Genomic DNA, 18,543 nt, shown 5'->3' on the forward strand with positions numbered 1-18,543 from the left:
TCAGTGATAGACTTCAAGAAGACAGACAGGCTGGTGGAATGGGCGGACATGTGACAGATGAAATTTAATGCAGAAAAGCGCGAAGTGTTCCGTTTTGGGAGGAAGAATGAGGTGAGGCAATATAAACTAAAGGATACAATCCGAAAGAGGGTACATGAACAGAGACACTTGGGGGGTATATGCGTACAAATCGTTGAAGGTGACAGGGCAGGTTGAGAAAGAGGTTAAAAAAGCATATGGGATACTGGGCTTCATAAATAGAGGCATAAGAGTACAAATGCCAGGAAGTTGTGATGAACCTTTATAAACACTCAACTGGTGTATTGTGTCCAATTCCAGGCACCGCACTTTAGAAAGCGGATTCAAGGTGATTGGCAAAAGAACCAAAGGCCACGAGGAAAAACTTTTTTTCAATGCAACGAGTGGTTAGGATCTGTAATGCACTGTCCGAAAGGGTATTGGAGGCAGACTCAATCGTGGCTTTCAAAAGGGAATTGGAGAAGTACCTGAAAGAAAATTGCAGAGTGGAGAAAGGGCAGAGGAGTGGGACTAGCACGGGCTCGGCGGACCAAATGGCAGTCTCCTGTGCTGCAACCATTCTATGATTCTATGGTAGATACTGAAGCCAAGTAATTATTTAATATTTCTGCCATTCCTCTATCACTGACTGGTATTATCCTGCCTATCTCTTCGTGACCCTATTCCCATCTCTACCTTCCTTTTATTTTATTGATGTGCCTGTAAAATATTTCACTATTTTGTTTTATGTTCCTTTCAGAACTTAGACTAAAATACTTAGAGGCCAGATACAAAACATTAAACTGCTTTATTTTATGGACAGCAAGTCAGCATACAGAGAAACAGATTTAATGAGGTATTCAACTAACTACTCAAACCATGTTAAAAATAATCAAAATAAAGATGTACTACACTATTCCTATTATTAGGTTCGCTTAATGTTTCTTGGTATGCCTTGTTTCTAACCAGCTCTGAGCATCAGATGAGCAATTATCCCTCACTCGGTCAAGCTTCCTGTCCAGATCTAACTGACTGCACGTGTCCCTTTCTCTCTGTATTCCAAGCCAGCGAGAGGGCAATCCTTCTTTCTTCTTTTCCATTCACTGATTCGCTAGCAGATCGAACAAGAAAGCATTCTCCTCCCTTGGGGGATAGGTTTAAAGAAAACATCTCCTGCTATTTTCAAAATGAATACAGGCCATCGTGGCTTAATGAGCCCCGAATGAGATAACGGATCCTCACAGTCTCAGTTTGAAATAGACATTGAGCCACAACATTCCACAAGCTGCCTCATGCAGCGTTAATGCCTGCAATATTTGTTTAAATACGTCTAAAGTCACTGTTTTAAAACGCTTCAATATAACTTATTCTCAAATCTTTCCCTGGAGGAAAAAAAATCAAAAATCTCAAAACTGGGACTAACTGGAAGTAGCCAACAGAATTCTGTTCCTCACACACCATATTCATGTGAGACAATGGAGGTTCTTAGTGCATCTTATAGATATTCACACCTGTAAAGTTGGAATGGCTTCCCTTCACGGAGTACAGCAAAGGTCGAAGTTGAATCGGCCATGAGGCAGTTCTGATTCAAGTTGGCAGTTTTGAGCTAATCTGCAGCAGAGCTGGGGAGGATTAGAGGTCAGCTTTGTCTATCCATATCACTCTGGGAAAGACAGTCGACAGGGAGTTGAAATTTTGAATCAGAGAACTTTCTTTTTCTCAGGTTAATGCCAGTCAGTTCATTAAATACTAATTTAGAAAGTGAAGCTAGGTTCAAATCAAGGGCAATCTTTGCATAATTTATTTTTGATGTTATAATGAGCAATAAGAGATAGATTGAATTTCATAGAAAACTGTGTTCCATTCATTCATTTCATCTAAAATAAACCAGTTCATTGGTTTACAATTAATCTCCCCTCAATACAGTGCTCTTCAGTACACCTTCCGGAACATAGGAAAACGTAAGTGAGCCACAGGCAAGAACACAGAATCCAGAACACAAAATTAGGGGTCTTATTGTTATGGCCTTCAGGGTCATGTTATTATATAACTAGATATTGGGAAGTAAAGGTAAACTTCTCATCATAGGGAAACAAGAGTCACCAGTGACACTGAACCCAACAGAATAGCTAATGCTTACCCAATACTAATAATACGATTATCTCAAGATTTGTGCAATCAATGTTAGTTTCTGTTAGGGTGTCAAGAGTTTTGCAGCCAGGAAAATAAGACAGAATGACATTCAAAATATAAGACATGAGCTATCAGTTAAGGGAAGCAAGTACCAACCAGTAGTTCGTGGAGGAATGAAGGTTTATGGAGGAAAAGCTCAGACAGATGAAATCAAGCTATTCTTTTATAGTTTAACAGCCTTTTTCTAGTCACCTGTCATGATTTACTGATTTACTTAGAGCAATGTTATTCCAATTAACTAGTCGGTAACTTTAGATGCAAATTTATTGAATGTTACATATTCCAAATATGTTCTTTTATTGTAATTGTTTTTAAATGTCTATCAAAGGTTTCAGCATGGAAAAAAAAACTTCAAACTGAACACTTTAAAGAAACCACCAGTTTCTCCATTGTAGGGAAAGCTCTCCTGCTCCTTCGGCTCCACAGGAACATGAAAAAGAAATTCCATTGCATATCATTGGTGGTTGGAAGGCCCATAAAAAGGCTGGAGCAGGGCTGCCCCACTCATTGCTGACTCATTTCTGGATGGGCTCCTTCAGCAGGAGTTAGGCCCCTAATTTACAGTTAAGGGACCCAACACCCATTTTAAGCAGCTGTTGTAAGACCATTTTGGGCACCGGCTGTCCCAATGGTAAATGGTATGCATTGCACCCATTTTATGCCTGAGAAACGGACATAGCACATAACATTTTCTACCCTATATTTCAGTTCTGAAATGCTACAACAGTTCTTGAAGTAATGAGTACAGTACTACTGTTGAAAATCTTTGCATATTTTTATATTATAGACATATGTTATGAATGAGGACATAGCGGACAACTTATGCAATTACATAAGTTATTTAAAACCGGTCAAACCTAGATCAAGGCCATTTCTCATGATGGTGACAGTTCTTTCATAATCTCCAGACAACATCCCTTGGTCACCACCTTCTGCATACGTAGAGGAAGACAAGGAACTTCCACTGAACGTCCCTTCACCCTGAAAAGGAAACAAAATACATTAGTACAGATCACCAGCAAATTAAGTTGAATTTAGTTCTGACATCAACACAAAGATGTAGATAATTTCCATAAGAACTTATAGGGCTAAAAATTCAGGGGTTTAACGCCACCCGTTACTGGCAGAAAGATTTGTAAAGACGGCGGTTGTTGCTCTTTCACCAGCTGCTGGCAGGCCCCGCAGCGTCTACCATTTTCCAAGGCCTGGCAGCGCTACCGGTAACATTCATCGCCCTGCAAATTGAAATGAGGGAGAGGTGAAGTCAGTCAGCATGCAACACCGACTTCACACCACCATGGTGAACTTGGACCTTAGCGCTGGGTCCTAAGTTTGCCATGCAAACCTAGCATGCAGCAGACTGACAGGCGATGTCGGCACCTCTTAAAAGGACACATCTTTCAATGAAGTTTGCATTTAAGATTTTGAACTGGGTTTTTTGACTTTATTGAAGTAATGGCTTGCTGCAAAATATGTTAAAAGTTTTTTTTTTGAAATATGTAGGGTGTACTGCTGGATGCTTACAAGGCCTTGGAGGGTATAGGAAGCCTCTGAAGACAGAAAATGCTGCAAATACTCAGATCAGATCAAGCAACATCTATGGAGAGAAACAGTGTTTACGTCTCAGGTCAAGATGCTGCCCGACCTGCTGAGCATTTCTACTGTAAATACTGACGCATCATTACAATATTTACAGTAGAAGAGGATAGCATAGAAACACAGAAAATAGGAGCAGTAGTAGGCCATTCGGCCCTTCGAGCCTGCACTGCCATTCAATATCATGGCTGATCCTCTATCTCAACACCATATTCCAGCTTTTTCCCCATATCCCATGATGCCTTTTGTGTCAAGAAATCGATCTAGCTCCTTCTTAAATATATTCAGTGACTTGGCTTCCACAGCCTTCTGTGGTAGAGAATTCCACAGGTTCACCACCCTCTGAGTGAAAAAAATTCTCATCTCGATCCTAAATTTCCTACCCCGTATCCTGAGACTGTGACCCCTTGTTCTAGACTTACCAGCCAGGGAAACATTCTCCCTGCATCCAGTCTGTCCAACCTCATCAGAATTTTTTACGTTTCAATGAGATCCCCTCTCATTCTTCTAAACTCGAGTGAATGCAGGCCTAGTCGACCCAATCTCTCCTTATACAACAGTCCTGCCATCCCAGGAATCAGTCTGGTGAAACTTCGCTGCACTCATTCTTTACCAAAGAAAGGATATACTTGGCAAAGAGACCAAAACTGCACACAATACACCAGGTGTGGTCCATGCCAGTACATTACCCCCAATCCTATGTGCTTTAATTTTGCCCACTAACCCCTTATGTGCTACTTTATCAAAGGCCTTCTGAAAATCCAAATATACTACATCCACTGGTTCTCCCTTATCTATTCTATCAGTTACATCCTCAAAAAACTCGAGTAGGTTTGTCAAACATGATTTTCCCTTCATAAATCCATGTTGACTTTGTCTAATCCCGTTGATATTATCTAAGTGTGCCGTTATCACATCCTTTATAATAGACTCTAGCATTTTCCATACTACTGATGTTAGGTAGTTCCCTGTTTTTTTTTCTCCCTCCTTTTTTAAATATAGTGAGGTTACATTTGCCACCCTCCAATCTGCAGGAACTGTTCCATAATCTATAGAATTTTTGATGACGACAACCAATGCATCCACTATTTCCATGGCTACCTCTGAGTACTCTGGGATGCAGATCAGGCGGCCCTGGGGATGCAACGGCCTTCAGTCCCATTAGTTTCTCCATTTCAGAAATCCCAAAGAAACGAGGACTGAACCGGGGACAGGGACTCAATAAAATTAACTGAAATAAAATTACAGTAACAAAGAAAATAATGGCACTAAAGAGTGACAAATCCCCAGGACCAGATGGTTTCCATCCCAGGGTTTAAGAAAGTGGGTGGGCACATTGCAGATGCCTTAACATAATTTTACAATGTTACCTAGATTCAGGAACCGTTCCTTTAGATTGAAAAATTGCGCAGGTCACTCCGCTATTTATGAATGGCAAGAGGGGGAAACCAAGGAATTATAGACCAGGTCGCCAAACATCTGCTGTCAGGAAATTGTTAGAATCTATAATTAAAGATAGAATGACAAAGCCGAATATTTTCAGTTGATCAGAGAGAGCCAGCATGGATTTGCGAAAGGTAGGTCATGCCTGACAAACCTGATTGCATTTTTTGAAGAGGTGATTAAAGTAGTGGACAGAGGACTGTCTATGGATATTATTTCTATGGACTTCCAGAACGCATCTGATAAGGTCCCACATAAGAGACTGTTATCGAAGGTAGAAGCCCATAGAATTGAGGGTAAATTATTTACCTGGTTAGGAAATTGGCTGAACGGCAGGAGACAGAGTGCAGGGATAATGGGTAGGTACTCAAATTGGCAGGATCTGATGAGTGGTGTCCCACAGGGATCAGTGTTGGGGCCTCAACTATTCACAGTATTTATTAGCAACTTAGATGATGGCATAGAAAGTCATATATCCAAATTTGCCTATGACGCAAAGATAGATGGTATTGTGTGCAGTGTAGATGGAAGCATAAAACTTCAAAGGGATATTGATAGATTAAGTTAATGGGTAAAACTGTGGCAAATGGATTTCAATGTAAGCAAATGTGAAGGCATCCACTTGGGACCTAAAAAGGATAGAACAAGGTACTTTCTACATGTTGGAGGTCTAAAGAGACTTGGGGGTCCAGGTACATAGATTAAAATGTCGTGACTAGGTACAGAAAATAATTAAAAAGGCTAATGGAATGCTAGCCTTTATATCTGGAAAACTGGAATACAAGGGGTTAGAATTATGCTGCAGCTATACAAAACCCAGGTTGGACGACACCTGAAATACTGAGAGCAGTTCTGGGCACACCTTAGGAAGGATATATTGGCCTTGGAGGGAGTGCAGTGTAGGTTCACTGGAATGATACCTGGACTTCAAGGGTTAAGTTATTGGAGAGATTATACAAATTAGGGTTGTATTCCCGAGAATGTAAAAGATTATGAAGTGATCTGATCGAAGATTTCAAAATATTAAGGGGAATGGATAGGGTATATAGGGAGAAACTATTTCCACTGGTTGGGGATTCTAGGACGAGGGGGCACAGTCTAAAAATTAGAGTCAGACCTTTCGGGAGTGAAATTAGGAAACATTTCTACAAACAAAAGGGTGGTAGAAGTTTGGAACGCTCTTTCACAAATGGCAATTGATGCTAGATCGATTGTTAATTTTAAATCAGATTTTGGTAACTTTTTGTTCACCAAAAGTATTAAGGGTTATGGGCCAACGGCGGGTATATGGAGTTAAATCACAGTTAAGCCAGGATCTCATTGAATGGCGGAACAGGCGCGAGGGGCTGAAATGGTCTACTCCTGTTCCTACGATCCTACTTTTAAAGCGTATTTAACAGATTCAGTTAGTTTTCATTCAATAATAACAAGCCATGTTAAATAACATTTAAGTTGGTAACTTTTGTTTGAAGAGCTGAAGAGATTCAATTTCCATTTGGACATACTGATTTGACATCAAAGGAAACCAGGTGTGTAAAACACATTTCTCTTCACTGTACACAGCACCCAAAGAGCAACAAATATGTTCATTGGCCTGGATTTTCCAGGACCTTTTGGAAAAATAGCCTGGGAGGCATTTGAGAGAAAAAACTAGATGAGAGAAAGAAAAAACGATGAGAAAAATCAAGACGAGAGCGAGACTATGAACAGCAAAAGTGCTGACATGAAAAAGAGCGTGATGAAAAGAGGGAACGAGTAGAAGAGAAGAGACAAGTGAGAGGAGTGAAACCAAGAAAATGCATTCATCAGCCATTGAGCTGGAGCTCAAGTAAGAATTGCAATGGTAGGAGGAGGAGCATTGGGTGGGCCTGCAATGGTCAAAGCCCAAGATTTTCTGAAGCTGAAGTGGAAGTCATGTTGACACAGGTAAAAGGCTCTTTGGCATTCAGGAACGAAATCCTCAGAAAAAGTCGGTTCAGGCAGTCAATACCACTTCAGCAATGGCAATTCAGTGTTGTAAATTTGACAAACCCCCTCCCCAACCCTCTGTCAAATGTCCTCCTCCTACCACTGCACTATCCCATATAACATTTTCTATAGAGTTTAAATGAAAAGGAGTGTGTTGCATCGCCTGCATTTAAAAGACTCATCACAATGGAAATGCATGCCTACGCCTCGGTTAAATGAAATTGTCCTTGGTCTTAATAGTTGAGGGTTGCTGTTTCTGTCCTCTTCAAGGACAGATGACTGTTACCACATCATTCCCTCCCAGCTCCTCTTGGTCCTCTGTAATTCATCCTGTGATAAATCCTCTGCCTCACTATATACCTCTTCCCAAGTAAGTATTGTCTCAGTGAGAGGATATTGGAGATACTACAAAGTTGGATAATGGTTGTCTGAGAGCAAGGTTAGGGATAATCAAGGGCTTTATGCAGATGGAGAACACCCTTTTTAGTGGAATAAATTGATCTATCTCCTCACGATCAGAAAATTGGTGGGCTCCACTTTCTTCCACTACACCTTTTGCAGTGGCAAGATCCTAGTCCTGTGTAACGGCCAAATTATGAAGAATACAGCAAGCCACTATAATTCTTACAACCCTGTTGGACTACACTATAGGACTCCCCTTGATCGATTCAGAGGGTGGCACTCCTGCCTCTGACTACCAATGAGAAAATCCATATTGGACCCGTGTGTTCTGTAGATCACATGACACAGAAACATACAGGTTGAGTGTTGCCTGCGTACATCATATCACATTCTCCTGGCTTCCATCCTCTCCTCCTCCATGCCTTCATCATTTCCTCCTCAATGCACATGAACAATAGCATCGCAAAAGGGAAATTCATTATTTACATTAAAAGATCTCTAAGCAAATTAATTTATATTTCAGCACAGAGATTTTGCAGCTCTTATGTATTGCTAGTCACTTCCAACCAAAATGGTGTCGTAGGATCGGTACCTGTGAGGAAGAGGGCACGAGGTGGGGTGGGAGGGAGTGAGGCGAGAGGCGAGAGGCAGGGAGGCGGAAGAGAGCAAAGGCGGGGGGGGGGGGCGGAAGAGAGCGAGGGGGGGGACGGAAGAGAGCGAAGGGGGGGGTGGGGGGAGAGAAAGTGGTTTGGGAAGAATGAATGGAGAGAGATAGTAAAACACAGCCACAAAACGGATTCATTTTGGTTATTTATGACCATGGAAGAAACATAGAAACATAGAAAATAGGTGCAGGAGAAAACCATTCGGCCCTTCGAGCCTGCACCACCATTCAATGAGTTCATGGCTGACCATGCGACTTCAGTACCCCATTCCTGCTTTCTCGCCATACCCTTTGATCCCCCTAGTAGTAAGGACGACATCTAACTCTTTTTTGAATATATTTAGTGAATTGGCCTCAACAACTTTCTGTGGTAGAGAATTCCACAGGTTCACCACTCTTTGGGTGAAGAAGTTTCTCCTCATCTCGGTCCTAAATGGCTTACCCCTTATCCTTAGACTGTGACCCCTGGTTCTGGACTTCCCCAACATTGGGAACATTCTTCCTACATCTAACCTGTCTAAACCCGTCAGAATTTTAAACGCTTCTATGAGATCCCCTCTCATTCTTCTGAACTCCAGTGAATACAAGCCCAGTTGATCCAGTCTTTCTTGATATGTCAGTCCCGCCATCCCGGGAATCAGTCTGGTGAACCTTCGCTGCACTCCCTCAATAGCAAGAATGTCCTTCCTCAAATTGATGCACAAGCGGAGCTACCCACGAGGACATGCTTATAAATTGGTGAAAATAAAATTATTTTGCTCCAGAACATTTAAGATTTTGTGCAAACCAATTTAGTTGTGCCTGCCTCACAATATCTTCAACTCAGTTAATTTTATTTCAGCAGGATACATATGGTAAGTGTAGCATGCTTGGGAGGCCCAGGTGACTTTGAAACTATGGTTTGCAGAGCTTTCCACCACTCGGGGTTTACCTCACCTCATGTTTGGGCCAATGCAGACTAATTGATTGCCATCATGAGTCAACAACTCCATTAGAGAAACATAGAAAATAGGTGCAGGAGTAGGCCATTCGGCCCTTCGAGCATGCACCACCATTCAATAAGATCATGGCTGATCATTCCTTCAGTACCCCTTTCCTGCTTTCTCTCCATACCCCTTGATCCCTTTAGCCGTAAGGGTCATATCTAACTCCCTCTTGAATATATCCAATGAACTGGCATCAACAACTCTCTGCGGCAGGGAATTCCACAGGGTAACAACTCTGAGTGAAGAAGTTTCTCCTCATCTCAGTCCTAAACAGCCTGCCCCGTATCCCAAGACTGTGTCCCCTGGTTCTGGACTTCCCCAACATCAGGAACATTCTACCCGCATCTAGCCTGTCCAGTCCAGTCAGAATCTTGTATGTTTCTATGAGATACCCTCACATCCTTCTAAACTCCAGTGAATAAAGGCCCAGTTGATCCAGTCTCTCCTCATATGTCAGTCCAGCCATCCCTGGAATCAGTCTGGTGAACCTTCGCTGCACTCCCTCAATAGCAAGAACGTCTTTCCTCAGATTAGGAGACCAAAACTGAACACAATATTCCAGGTGGGGCCTCACCAAGCATGCAGGTACAACTGCAGGAAGACTTCCCTGCTCCTATACTTAAATCCCCTAGCTATGAAGGCCAACATACCATTTGCCTTCTTCACCGCCTGCTGTACCTGCATGCCAACTTTCAATGACTGATGAACCATGACACCCAGATCTCGCTGCACCTCCCCTTTTCCTAATCTGCCGCCATTCAGATAATATTCTGCCTTCGTGTTTTTGCCCCCAAAGTGGATAACCTCACATTTATCCACATTATATTGCATCTGCCATGTATTTGCCCACTCGCCTAACCTGTCCAAGTCACCCTGCAGCCTTAGTGTCCTCCTCACAGCTCACACCGCCACACAGTTTAGTGTCATCTGCAAACTTGGAGATATTACACTCAATTCCTTCATCTAAATCATTACTATATATTGTAAAGAGCTGGGGTCCCAGCACTGAGCCCTGCGACACTCCACTAGTCACTGCCTGCCATTCTGAAAAGGACCCGTTAATTCCGACTCTCTGCCAACCAGTTCTCTATCCACGTCAGTACATTACCCCCAATACCATGTGCTTTGATTTTGCACACCAACCTCCTGTGTGGACCCTGTCAAAAGCCTTTTGAAAGTCCAAATACACCACATCCACTGGTTTTCCCTTGTCCACTCTACTAGTTACATCCTCAAAAAATTCCAAAAGATTTGTCAAGCATGATTTCCCCCTCATAAATCCATGCTGACTTGGACCAATCCTATCACTGCTCTCCAAATGCACTGCTATTTCATCCTTAATGATTGATTCCAACATTTTCCCCACCACCGATATCAGGCTAACCGGTCTATAATTACCCGTTTTCTCTCTCCCTCCTTTTTTTTTTTAAAAAGTGGTGTTACATTAGCAACCCTCCAGTCCATAGGAACTGATCCAGAGTCGATAAGACTGTTGGAAAATTATCACCAATGCATCCACTATTTCTAGGGCCACTTCCTTAAATACTCTGGGATGTAGACTATCAGGCCCTGGGGATTTATCTGCCTTCAATCCCGTCAAAACACAATTTCCTGCCTAATAAGGATATCCTTCAGTTCCTCTTTCTCACTAGACCCTCGATCCCCTAGTACATCGGAAGGTTATTTGTGTCTTCCTTTGTGAAGACAGAACCAAAGTACTTGTTCAATTGGTCTGCCATTTCTTTGTTTCCCATTATAAGTTCACCCGAATCCATAAGAACATAAGAATTAGGAACAGGAGTAGGCCATCTAGCCCCTCGAGCCTGCTCCGCCATTCAAAAAGATCATGGCTGATCTGGCCGTGGACTCAGCTCCACTTACCCGCCCGCTCCCCACACCCCTTAACTCCCTTATTGGTTAAAAATTTATCTATCTGTGATTTGAATACATTCAATGAGCTAGCCTCAACTGCTTCCCTGGGCAGAGAATTCCACAGATTCACAACCCTCTGGGAGAAGAAATTCCTTCTCAACTCTGTTTTAAATTGGCTCCCTTGTATTTTGAGGCTGTGCCCCCTAGTTCTAGTCTCCCCGACCAGTGGAAACAATCTCTCTGCCTCTATCTTGTATGTCCCTTTCATTATTTTAAATGTTTCTATAAGATCACCCCTCATCCTTCTGAACTCCGAGTAAAGACCCAGTCTACTCAATCCGACTGCAAGGGACCTACGTTTGTCTTCACATATCTATAGAAGCTTTTGCAGTCAGTTTTTATGTTTCCGGCAAGCTTCTTCTCGTACTCAAGTTTCCCCCTCTTAATTAAACCCTTTGTCCTCCTCTGCTGAATTCTAAAATTCCCCCAGTCCTCCGGTTTGCTGCTTTTTCTAGCTAATTTGTATGCCTCTTCTTTGGAATTAATAGTATCCTTAATTTTCTTTGTTAGCCACGGTTGAGCTACCTTCCCCGTTTTATTTTTACTCCAGACAGGGATGTACAATTGCTGAAGTTCGTCCATATGATCTTTAAAGGTTTGCCATTGCCTATCCACCGTCAACCCTTTAAGTATCATTTGCCAGTCTAATCTAGCCAATTCGCGCCTCATACCATCAAAGTTACCTTTCCTTAAGTTCATTGCATTGTGCGACTACCAGGATGGTAGAAGGTAAACTAGATGGACCATGGTCTTTATTCATCTAGCAACTCACATGTTCTTAGGATACAATCCTTTACTGTTCTATCGTAAGTGCAGTACACTGGGGAAATCCCCCCTTTTCTCTCATATCCCACTTTATCCGTTTCCCCCAGTGAGGGAAATCTCACTGTAGCAACTGACTACGGCACAAGGACAATTATAACTTAGGAAAGAAAAAGATTAAAAATGAGCGCGCCATGCTTTACTTTAAAGGAAGCAAAGTTACAGGAAGATGTTGCCCAGGTTGTTCTAATTACTATATTGCATATTTACAGGTTGGGCTGAATCAACCTACTGACAAGTCTCAGTATAGGTACTTGTAAATTTAGAAACTTAGTTAGAAGATGGGACATTGCAGGAGCACGTTATGCACCAGTAAAGTTATTCTTACCTCCTCTTCATTATTATATTGGAATAAATGTGAAGCATTAGGTAGCTGGTCATCAGTAGTGTTTACATTTATTTGGTCTGCACTTTCATTGACATACTGCTGGTTCACATGTTCATAGATCACTTGGTCCGTCTCATTCTCGTCATCCACCAACATCTCCTTCTGTTCACCACTTTGGCTCCATTGACCTCCTGCTAACCTCTCAGTTGCCCAAAATTCAGCTTCACTGCCAGCCTTGCTGGGATGTAAATTCAACAACTGTAAATCCACCTCAGGTTCATCAACCAGTTCTTCTTGAGAAAATGAAGCATCCTCAAATTCCTATGGCCAACAAAGAAGAAACATACAGCTATATTGAGTTTACTTGAAACGTAACGAGACATTTATTTTAGACATTAATACAGAAAATCAGTCATTGACATCTTCACAATAATTTTGAATATCAAATAATATTTTAACTGCAATAAAGTTTGACCAGGAAAAATATTATTTGAATTCCAAGTGCAATTCTACAATCCATATGCAGTGCCATAGTTTCTCCTTCAAGTTCTAAATATCAAAAAAAACCTCGGTGTAGTTAAGAAATCCATGTCAATTCTAATGATGGTCACTGTCTGAAAAAATATATTTGCTGCAAGCATTACCAGTTTATTTTTCTATTAAAGCTTCAAAATTCAGAGAGCGACATTTGTTCAAGCAAGTTCTGAATTTTACAAAAGCTTTTCATCAGGAAAAAATTAAACCCAGCATATTAAAGATGAACAGAAGCTACAAAACCTTCAATAGCCTACAAGTTATATTGATGCACTGGAGTATGCTTCTAACTCATGATTGATCTGGCCTGAACAGTGACTTCAGTCATTAAGCTATATAGCCCCTTCACAGCAGAATATTCAAATTGATCATTTATATGCTGCTAGTTAACATTTTCATAGATCACTTGGTCTAGTGAGGTGTAGCGGGTCTGTCACCGTCTGGCAGAAGGGAAGCGGATTGGCATTTTGGATGCAGACAGTTCTGACAGGAAATCTGTGCCAAGGGTGCTGGTCTATTGTTTTTCTTCATGCATTTTAGTACTTTTTGTTTTCATTTCAGATCTCGTGCATCTGCGGGATTTTTCTTTCTTCAATTTTAAATATTTTCTTGCCTTTTTGCTAGTGTGGACCGTTCCCATTTTTAAAAAATCATCACCATAGCTAGATGCATATTCTTTTGTTTTCTAATATATTTGCATTATCTGATTGGTATGATCTTTTATTTCAGCCAACAGTTAACTTCGAAGCAATTTGCAGGTCATTCAACACATTGGCCCGGAATTTACAGGGCCGATGACAGCGTACGCAGTGTACACCATCATAAGTGCCGTAAAAGGCTCTGCAAGTTGCGCATGCAATGCACCTGCGCAAATACCGTGAACTTGCGATGTCAAATTTCTCCTTGACAGATCGCACGCATTCGCTGTAAATTCACTTTCACTGGCGCAGAATTGGGCTCTTTGCCTGACTACTTCCCAGTGAATATGCGCAAAATCCTTACGCCTGGTAAAAGCAGGCGTAAGGCCTTCTTTAACCAGCATAAGGTTTAAAATAAACAGTCCACACTAGCAAAAAGGCAAGAAAATATTTAGTCACTTACATTTAAAATTGCTTCGGGTTATTTTTGTCCTGTTTAAAAATGTTTAAATGTATTTTACAAAAAATTAAATGTTAAGGGTATTTTAATTAATTTTGAACATGATCATTTATTTTTATATAAAATGTTATTTATTAAGTGATTTCTATTATGGTTATGGGGATTCTGTACGTAAATGGAATCGTCATAAGCATAATAGGAACTCCCTTGGTCATTGGTTGACATGGCCCACTTGATCCCAGGAACACTTGTGAACCGCAAGAGCCCCTGGGTTGTGTGGGTCATTCTGCAGGTGCACGCTGCAGGCCGAGGAGTGCAAGAGTCTGAAGCTCTGGAGACATCAGGTAAGTACATAGTTTTCTTGCAGTTCAGAGGAGGATGCAGGCGGTAAGCCTCCGACCGCTATTTCCAGGCCATAACTCCCAAACCACGATTGGAGTATGCGCCATTTCTCTTCTCTTTTTTTCCTTCAACTCCAACAAAATGCTTGCTTATCTTTCAGCTCTGACTAAGGGTTGCAACCAAAACATTTTTCTTTACATATGCTGATTGATCTATTTCCAGCATTTTCTGTTTTTGCTTCTTATTTTAAACACTGCTCCACAATCAATGATTTTGATTTACATAACCCATTGCAACATTTTTGCTTGATAACCTGTTTCTAAATCAGTCATAGTGTAGAAAGCACTTTCAATTATTTGGTTCCCAATCTACAGAAAGTTCCCATTAAATTGCAATGAATCCAAAATAGTCGTGAGTTTGATTTATTTCTGGAAATTTGTCACACTTGGCACAGAAATTCTTAAAATTAAGAGACCAAACGAATATGATTCCAAAATAAGTATCATCGCTCTTTTCCCCCTCACACTCCCCTCTCCATCCCCCTCAAACACAAGTGCAAATATATATTATTGAAGTAATTTTAAATTCCTAACATAGAAGCACTTACATGGGGTACTGGCAGGTTTGAGGAATAGACTAAGTTCAATACTTCTGAGTTATGTTTCATATTCTCTGTGGCAGCACTTGAGTCAGAGAAGTTTAAATTGTCATTTTCATTTGCTTCGGTCTGAGAAGAAAAATACCAATTTTGCAAATTAAATGAGAGTCCTTCCAACGCTATTGCCAGCAAAGCACTTGTGACGCATTCTTTTAGCCTCAATTATTATCACAAATGTCACAAAATTCCATTCGTACTTAAGGATCTTAACAAAATATGGTCAAAACAACAATCTAACCAAGTACTAATTATAATAAGCTGTGCCTCTCTTCATTAAGGCTTCAACTGTGTCACTTTGCTCTGGTCAACACCTAAGCACACAGGTGAACATCCATGGTTTTCTCTCACATTCTGCTGACAATATATCTTTAGAAATTAATTACATACTTTTATTATGCCTCAAGCTTGAAGTTGTGATCTTGTTGCTATTCATCTCAACACTTAATTAAATGTCACCCATATGGGTAAAATCTGAAATTTATCCGTTAAACAATTGCGGGAGAGGAATCAGTTGTGGGGGTTGGGAGGAGGGTACATGAGCCTTAATAACAACATTATAAACCTCAACTGTATTTTATTTTAAAAAAAGGATTCCCTGATGACTTAGTAAACAAATGCACAGCTGAGACAGAGCAGCAAGGTCGTAGTTTAAATCCCTACTTTGTACACAGCTAGTTGATTGCAACCAAAGTGGTAATAGGAACATTAGAGTCACCCACAGCTAGGAAAGGGCAAAACAATTCAGCCAGGTTCTTACTTCTGATCGCTATGCAGGGACCCCAATTGGAGCGAATATGTATGGACATTGAGTGAGACAGGTTTAGCTGACTGTGATGACCCCCATGTCAAATAACCTATTTCACAGTCCAAGCTCACAGGAATCGGGCAACATAGCATGGTGCCCAGCATGATATTAAGATATTATAACTGATCTATTCAGAGGAAAAAAAACATCAGATTATACAACACAGGAGGTGGTCATTCAGTCGATTGTGCCTGTGCAGTCTCTTTGAAAGATCCAAACAATTAGTACCACTCCCTGGTTCTTTCCCCATAGCCCTGCAATTTTTTTCTTTTCAAGTATATATCCAATTCCCTTTTGAAAGTTATTGACTCTGCTTCCACCACCCTTTTAGATAGTACGTTCCATATCACAACAACTTACTACATTAAAAAAAATCTCATCTCATCTCCCCTCTGGTTCTTTTGCTAATTATCTTAAATCTGTGTCCTCTGGTTACCAACCCTCTTCTGCCAGTGGTAATAGTTTCTCCCTATCTGCTCTATATCAAAACTTTCAGAATTGTGAACACCTATTAAATCGCTCCTTAACCTAAACCAGCTCCAAAGAGAATTACCACAACTTCTCTCGTCTCTCCACACAACTGAAATCGCTCATCCTGATAAAGCTCCTCTGCACTCTCGCCAAGGCCTCAGCATCCTTCCGAAATTGTGATGCCCAGAATTGGACACTACTCAAGCTGAGACCTGACTGGTGGTTTATAAATGTTTACGATAACTTCCTCGCTTTTGTATCTATGCCCCCATTTACAAAGCCAAAGACACTGGATGCTTTAAAATAAAAATGGCGCTATCAACTCTCCCTGCTACATTCAAACATTTGTTATGTGAAGCCCTAGGTCTCTATTCTTGCATCCCATTTATAATTAGATTATATTGCCACTCATTCTTCCTCCCAAAATGCATTCCAAAATGTTAGATTAGAACTGCATGACTAATGATATACCTATGCAAATACTTAATATGAAGGGCACAATTATTAGTTTCCCTTGATTATGGGCATTGCAAGGCCTGTGTCAGAAGCAACAGCAGCCAATATTAAATAGTTATTCAATAACAGCCAAGTATCTCTGCCGCTTAACAAATCCATAAGACCATTCCACCTGTTGTACAAACAGTAATAAAAATCTACTGCAGCGTCTTAATTACATGAGGAAATATGAACAGACATTTCAAACCGAATTTATCTCCATGTGATGCTCCTGGAGCTTCATAGAGGTAGAGATTTTTGGATAACCATGAAGTAATCAAATGCTTGTATTTCATGAACATTATTGGTGCTTACCACCATTGGTTTGCAGATGCCAAGGCGGACCTTGCCAGAGGGAGCGTCTTTCAGAGCCTGAACAGCTTCCACCAAAGTAGTATTCTCTAGATTGTGGTCATTGACAAAGACGAGCCGATCCCCAGGTAGCACCCTGCCATCACATTCAGCAACCCCACCAACCACCAAAGAACGAATAACAATAACAGTGCGTGCGGGATCTAAAGGATCCTGAAGAGGGAGCCAGAGACCATAAGAAGTAGATTAGACAAAAGATCTAAAGCAAGCTTAGACAAAGGTACATAGCACATATACAAAAGCCCTCACATAGCTAAAAGCATATATATTAATCCCACATCCTTTCACTGTGATGCACTACAAGTCTTCAATCCATAAATATTACTTGAAAAAAAATGTACTTTCCTGATGGTTTATTTTGCATTAGCGTGCCACACTGGTCAACAAAGCCAACGCTAAGTTATGAGAGCTCAGCACTTTGTGAAAAAGGGAAAACAATGCTTAACTTATGGTTAAAGCTTAACAATATTAACAATTCAGCCAACATTTATTGATCAAGGTAAAATGCCTTAAAGGAAATTCAAGAAAGCATAAGGTGCTGTGTGCCACTATGCCAGCACAGCGTCGGTATAGTTCAACATGCAATTAACTCCTAATCATAACACCATCAGGGAGGATCCTGAACGGAAGCTAATTACTTTCCTTCAGGAAAGAAGGGGAATGTTGAAGGGGCAGTCATCAGCCCCCAAGTCAGTCACTCATATCAATATCCATCTCCAGTCAGCTGGAGGGACAGAAATGACAAAATGAGTACACACACAACCATAAGTTAGTATATTGCAGATGGAAGAGAAAGTGAAATTTAAAATGGGAAATGAAGAAATTCAGAATGATCTATAAAATTCTAGCAAGGTTTCCGAAACACAATATGCTGGCACTGCAAGATGTGAAAATGGTTCCTTGGGTTAGAACTTTAACATTAGTTGTATAAACACAGTTAAAGTTATGAAATACAAGCAGAAGTAAGTCAGGCAACAGTCATTTGAAAAAGAGACCGTCAGAGAATGAAAGTAGGTCTTGGTGAAAAAGTGGTTAGGACAGTTTCTACAGGTCTCACTATGGAAAAGATACATTATTGGAAATGTCACCAGCTGTCAGAGAATAAAAGGCAAGAGATCCATGCATGCATTTGAGCTTACGTGTGGAACTCTGTCTTTCCCCCAGTCAACAGCAACGTGGGTAGGCAGTATGCTAAACACAACCCATACTGCACTACATAGTACAGCTGAGGCTTCAAACTAACAGAATATTGTGCCACTCTGTTAGCGTGTTTCATGAAACACAAAGTACCAAAAAAAATAAACCAAGTAAAAAGTGTTCACCAAATACAGTTAATAAAAAAGTGTGCTTTGATTTGTGCTTATTGGGTGGAGGTTTCCACATTGGAAGAAGCAAGCTTGAACGATTGTTCCAAAA

General features: G+C 40.9%; 1 protein-coding gene across 1 annotated transcript in view; it reads right to left on the minus strand.

Moving 5' to 3' along the window:
- The window catches only part of patj (PATJ crumbs cell polarity complex component), a 446,032-nt gene that overhangs the window by 357,480 nt on the left and 70,009 nt on the right, over window positions 1-18,543 (minus strand). Inside the window, exons 15-18 of the mRNA XM_070888230.1 lie at window positions 17,071-17,280; window positions 14,934-15,053; window positions 12,353-12,673; window positions 3,069-3,192 (exon numbers count right to left, since the gene is read on the minus strand). Coding sequence (XP_070744331.1) covers window positions 3,069-3,192; window positions 12,353-12,673; window positions 14,934-15,053; window positions 17,071-17,280 — 775 coding nt within the window. The remainder of the gene's footprint in view (window positions 1-3,068; window positions 3,193-12,352; window positions 12,674-14,933; window positions 15,054-17,070; window positions 17,281-18,543) is intronic.

This window comes from Pristiophorus japonicus, chromosome 8, assembly GCF_044704955.1.
Source record: "Pristiophorus japonicus isolate sPriJap1 chromosome 8, sPriJap1.hap1, whole genome shotgun sequence".
NCBI lineage: Eukaryota > Metazoa > Chordata > Chondrichthyes > Pristiophoridae > Pristiophorus > Pristiophorus japonicus.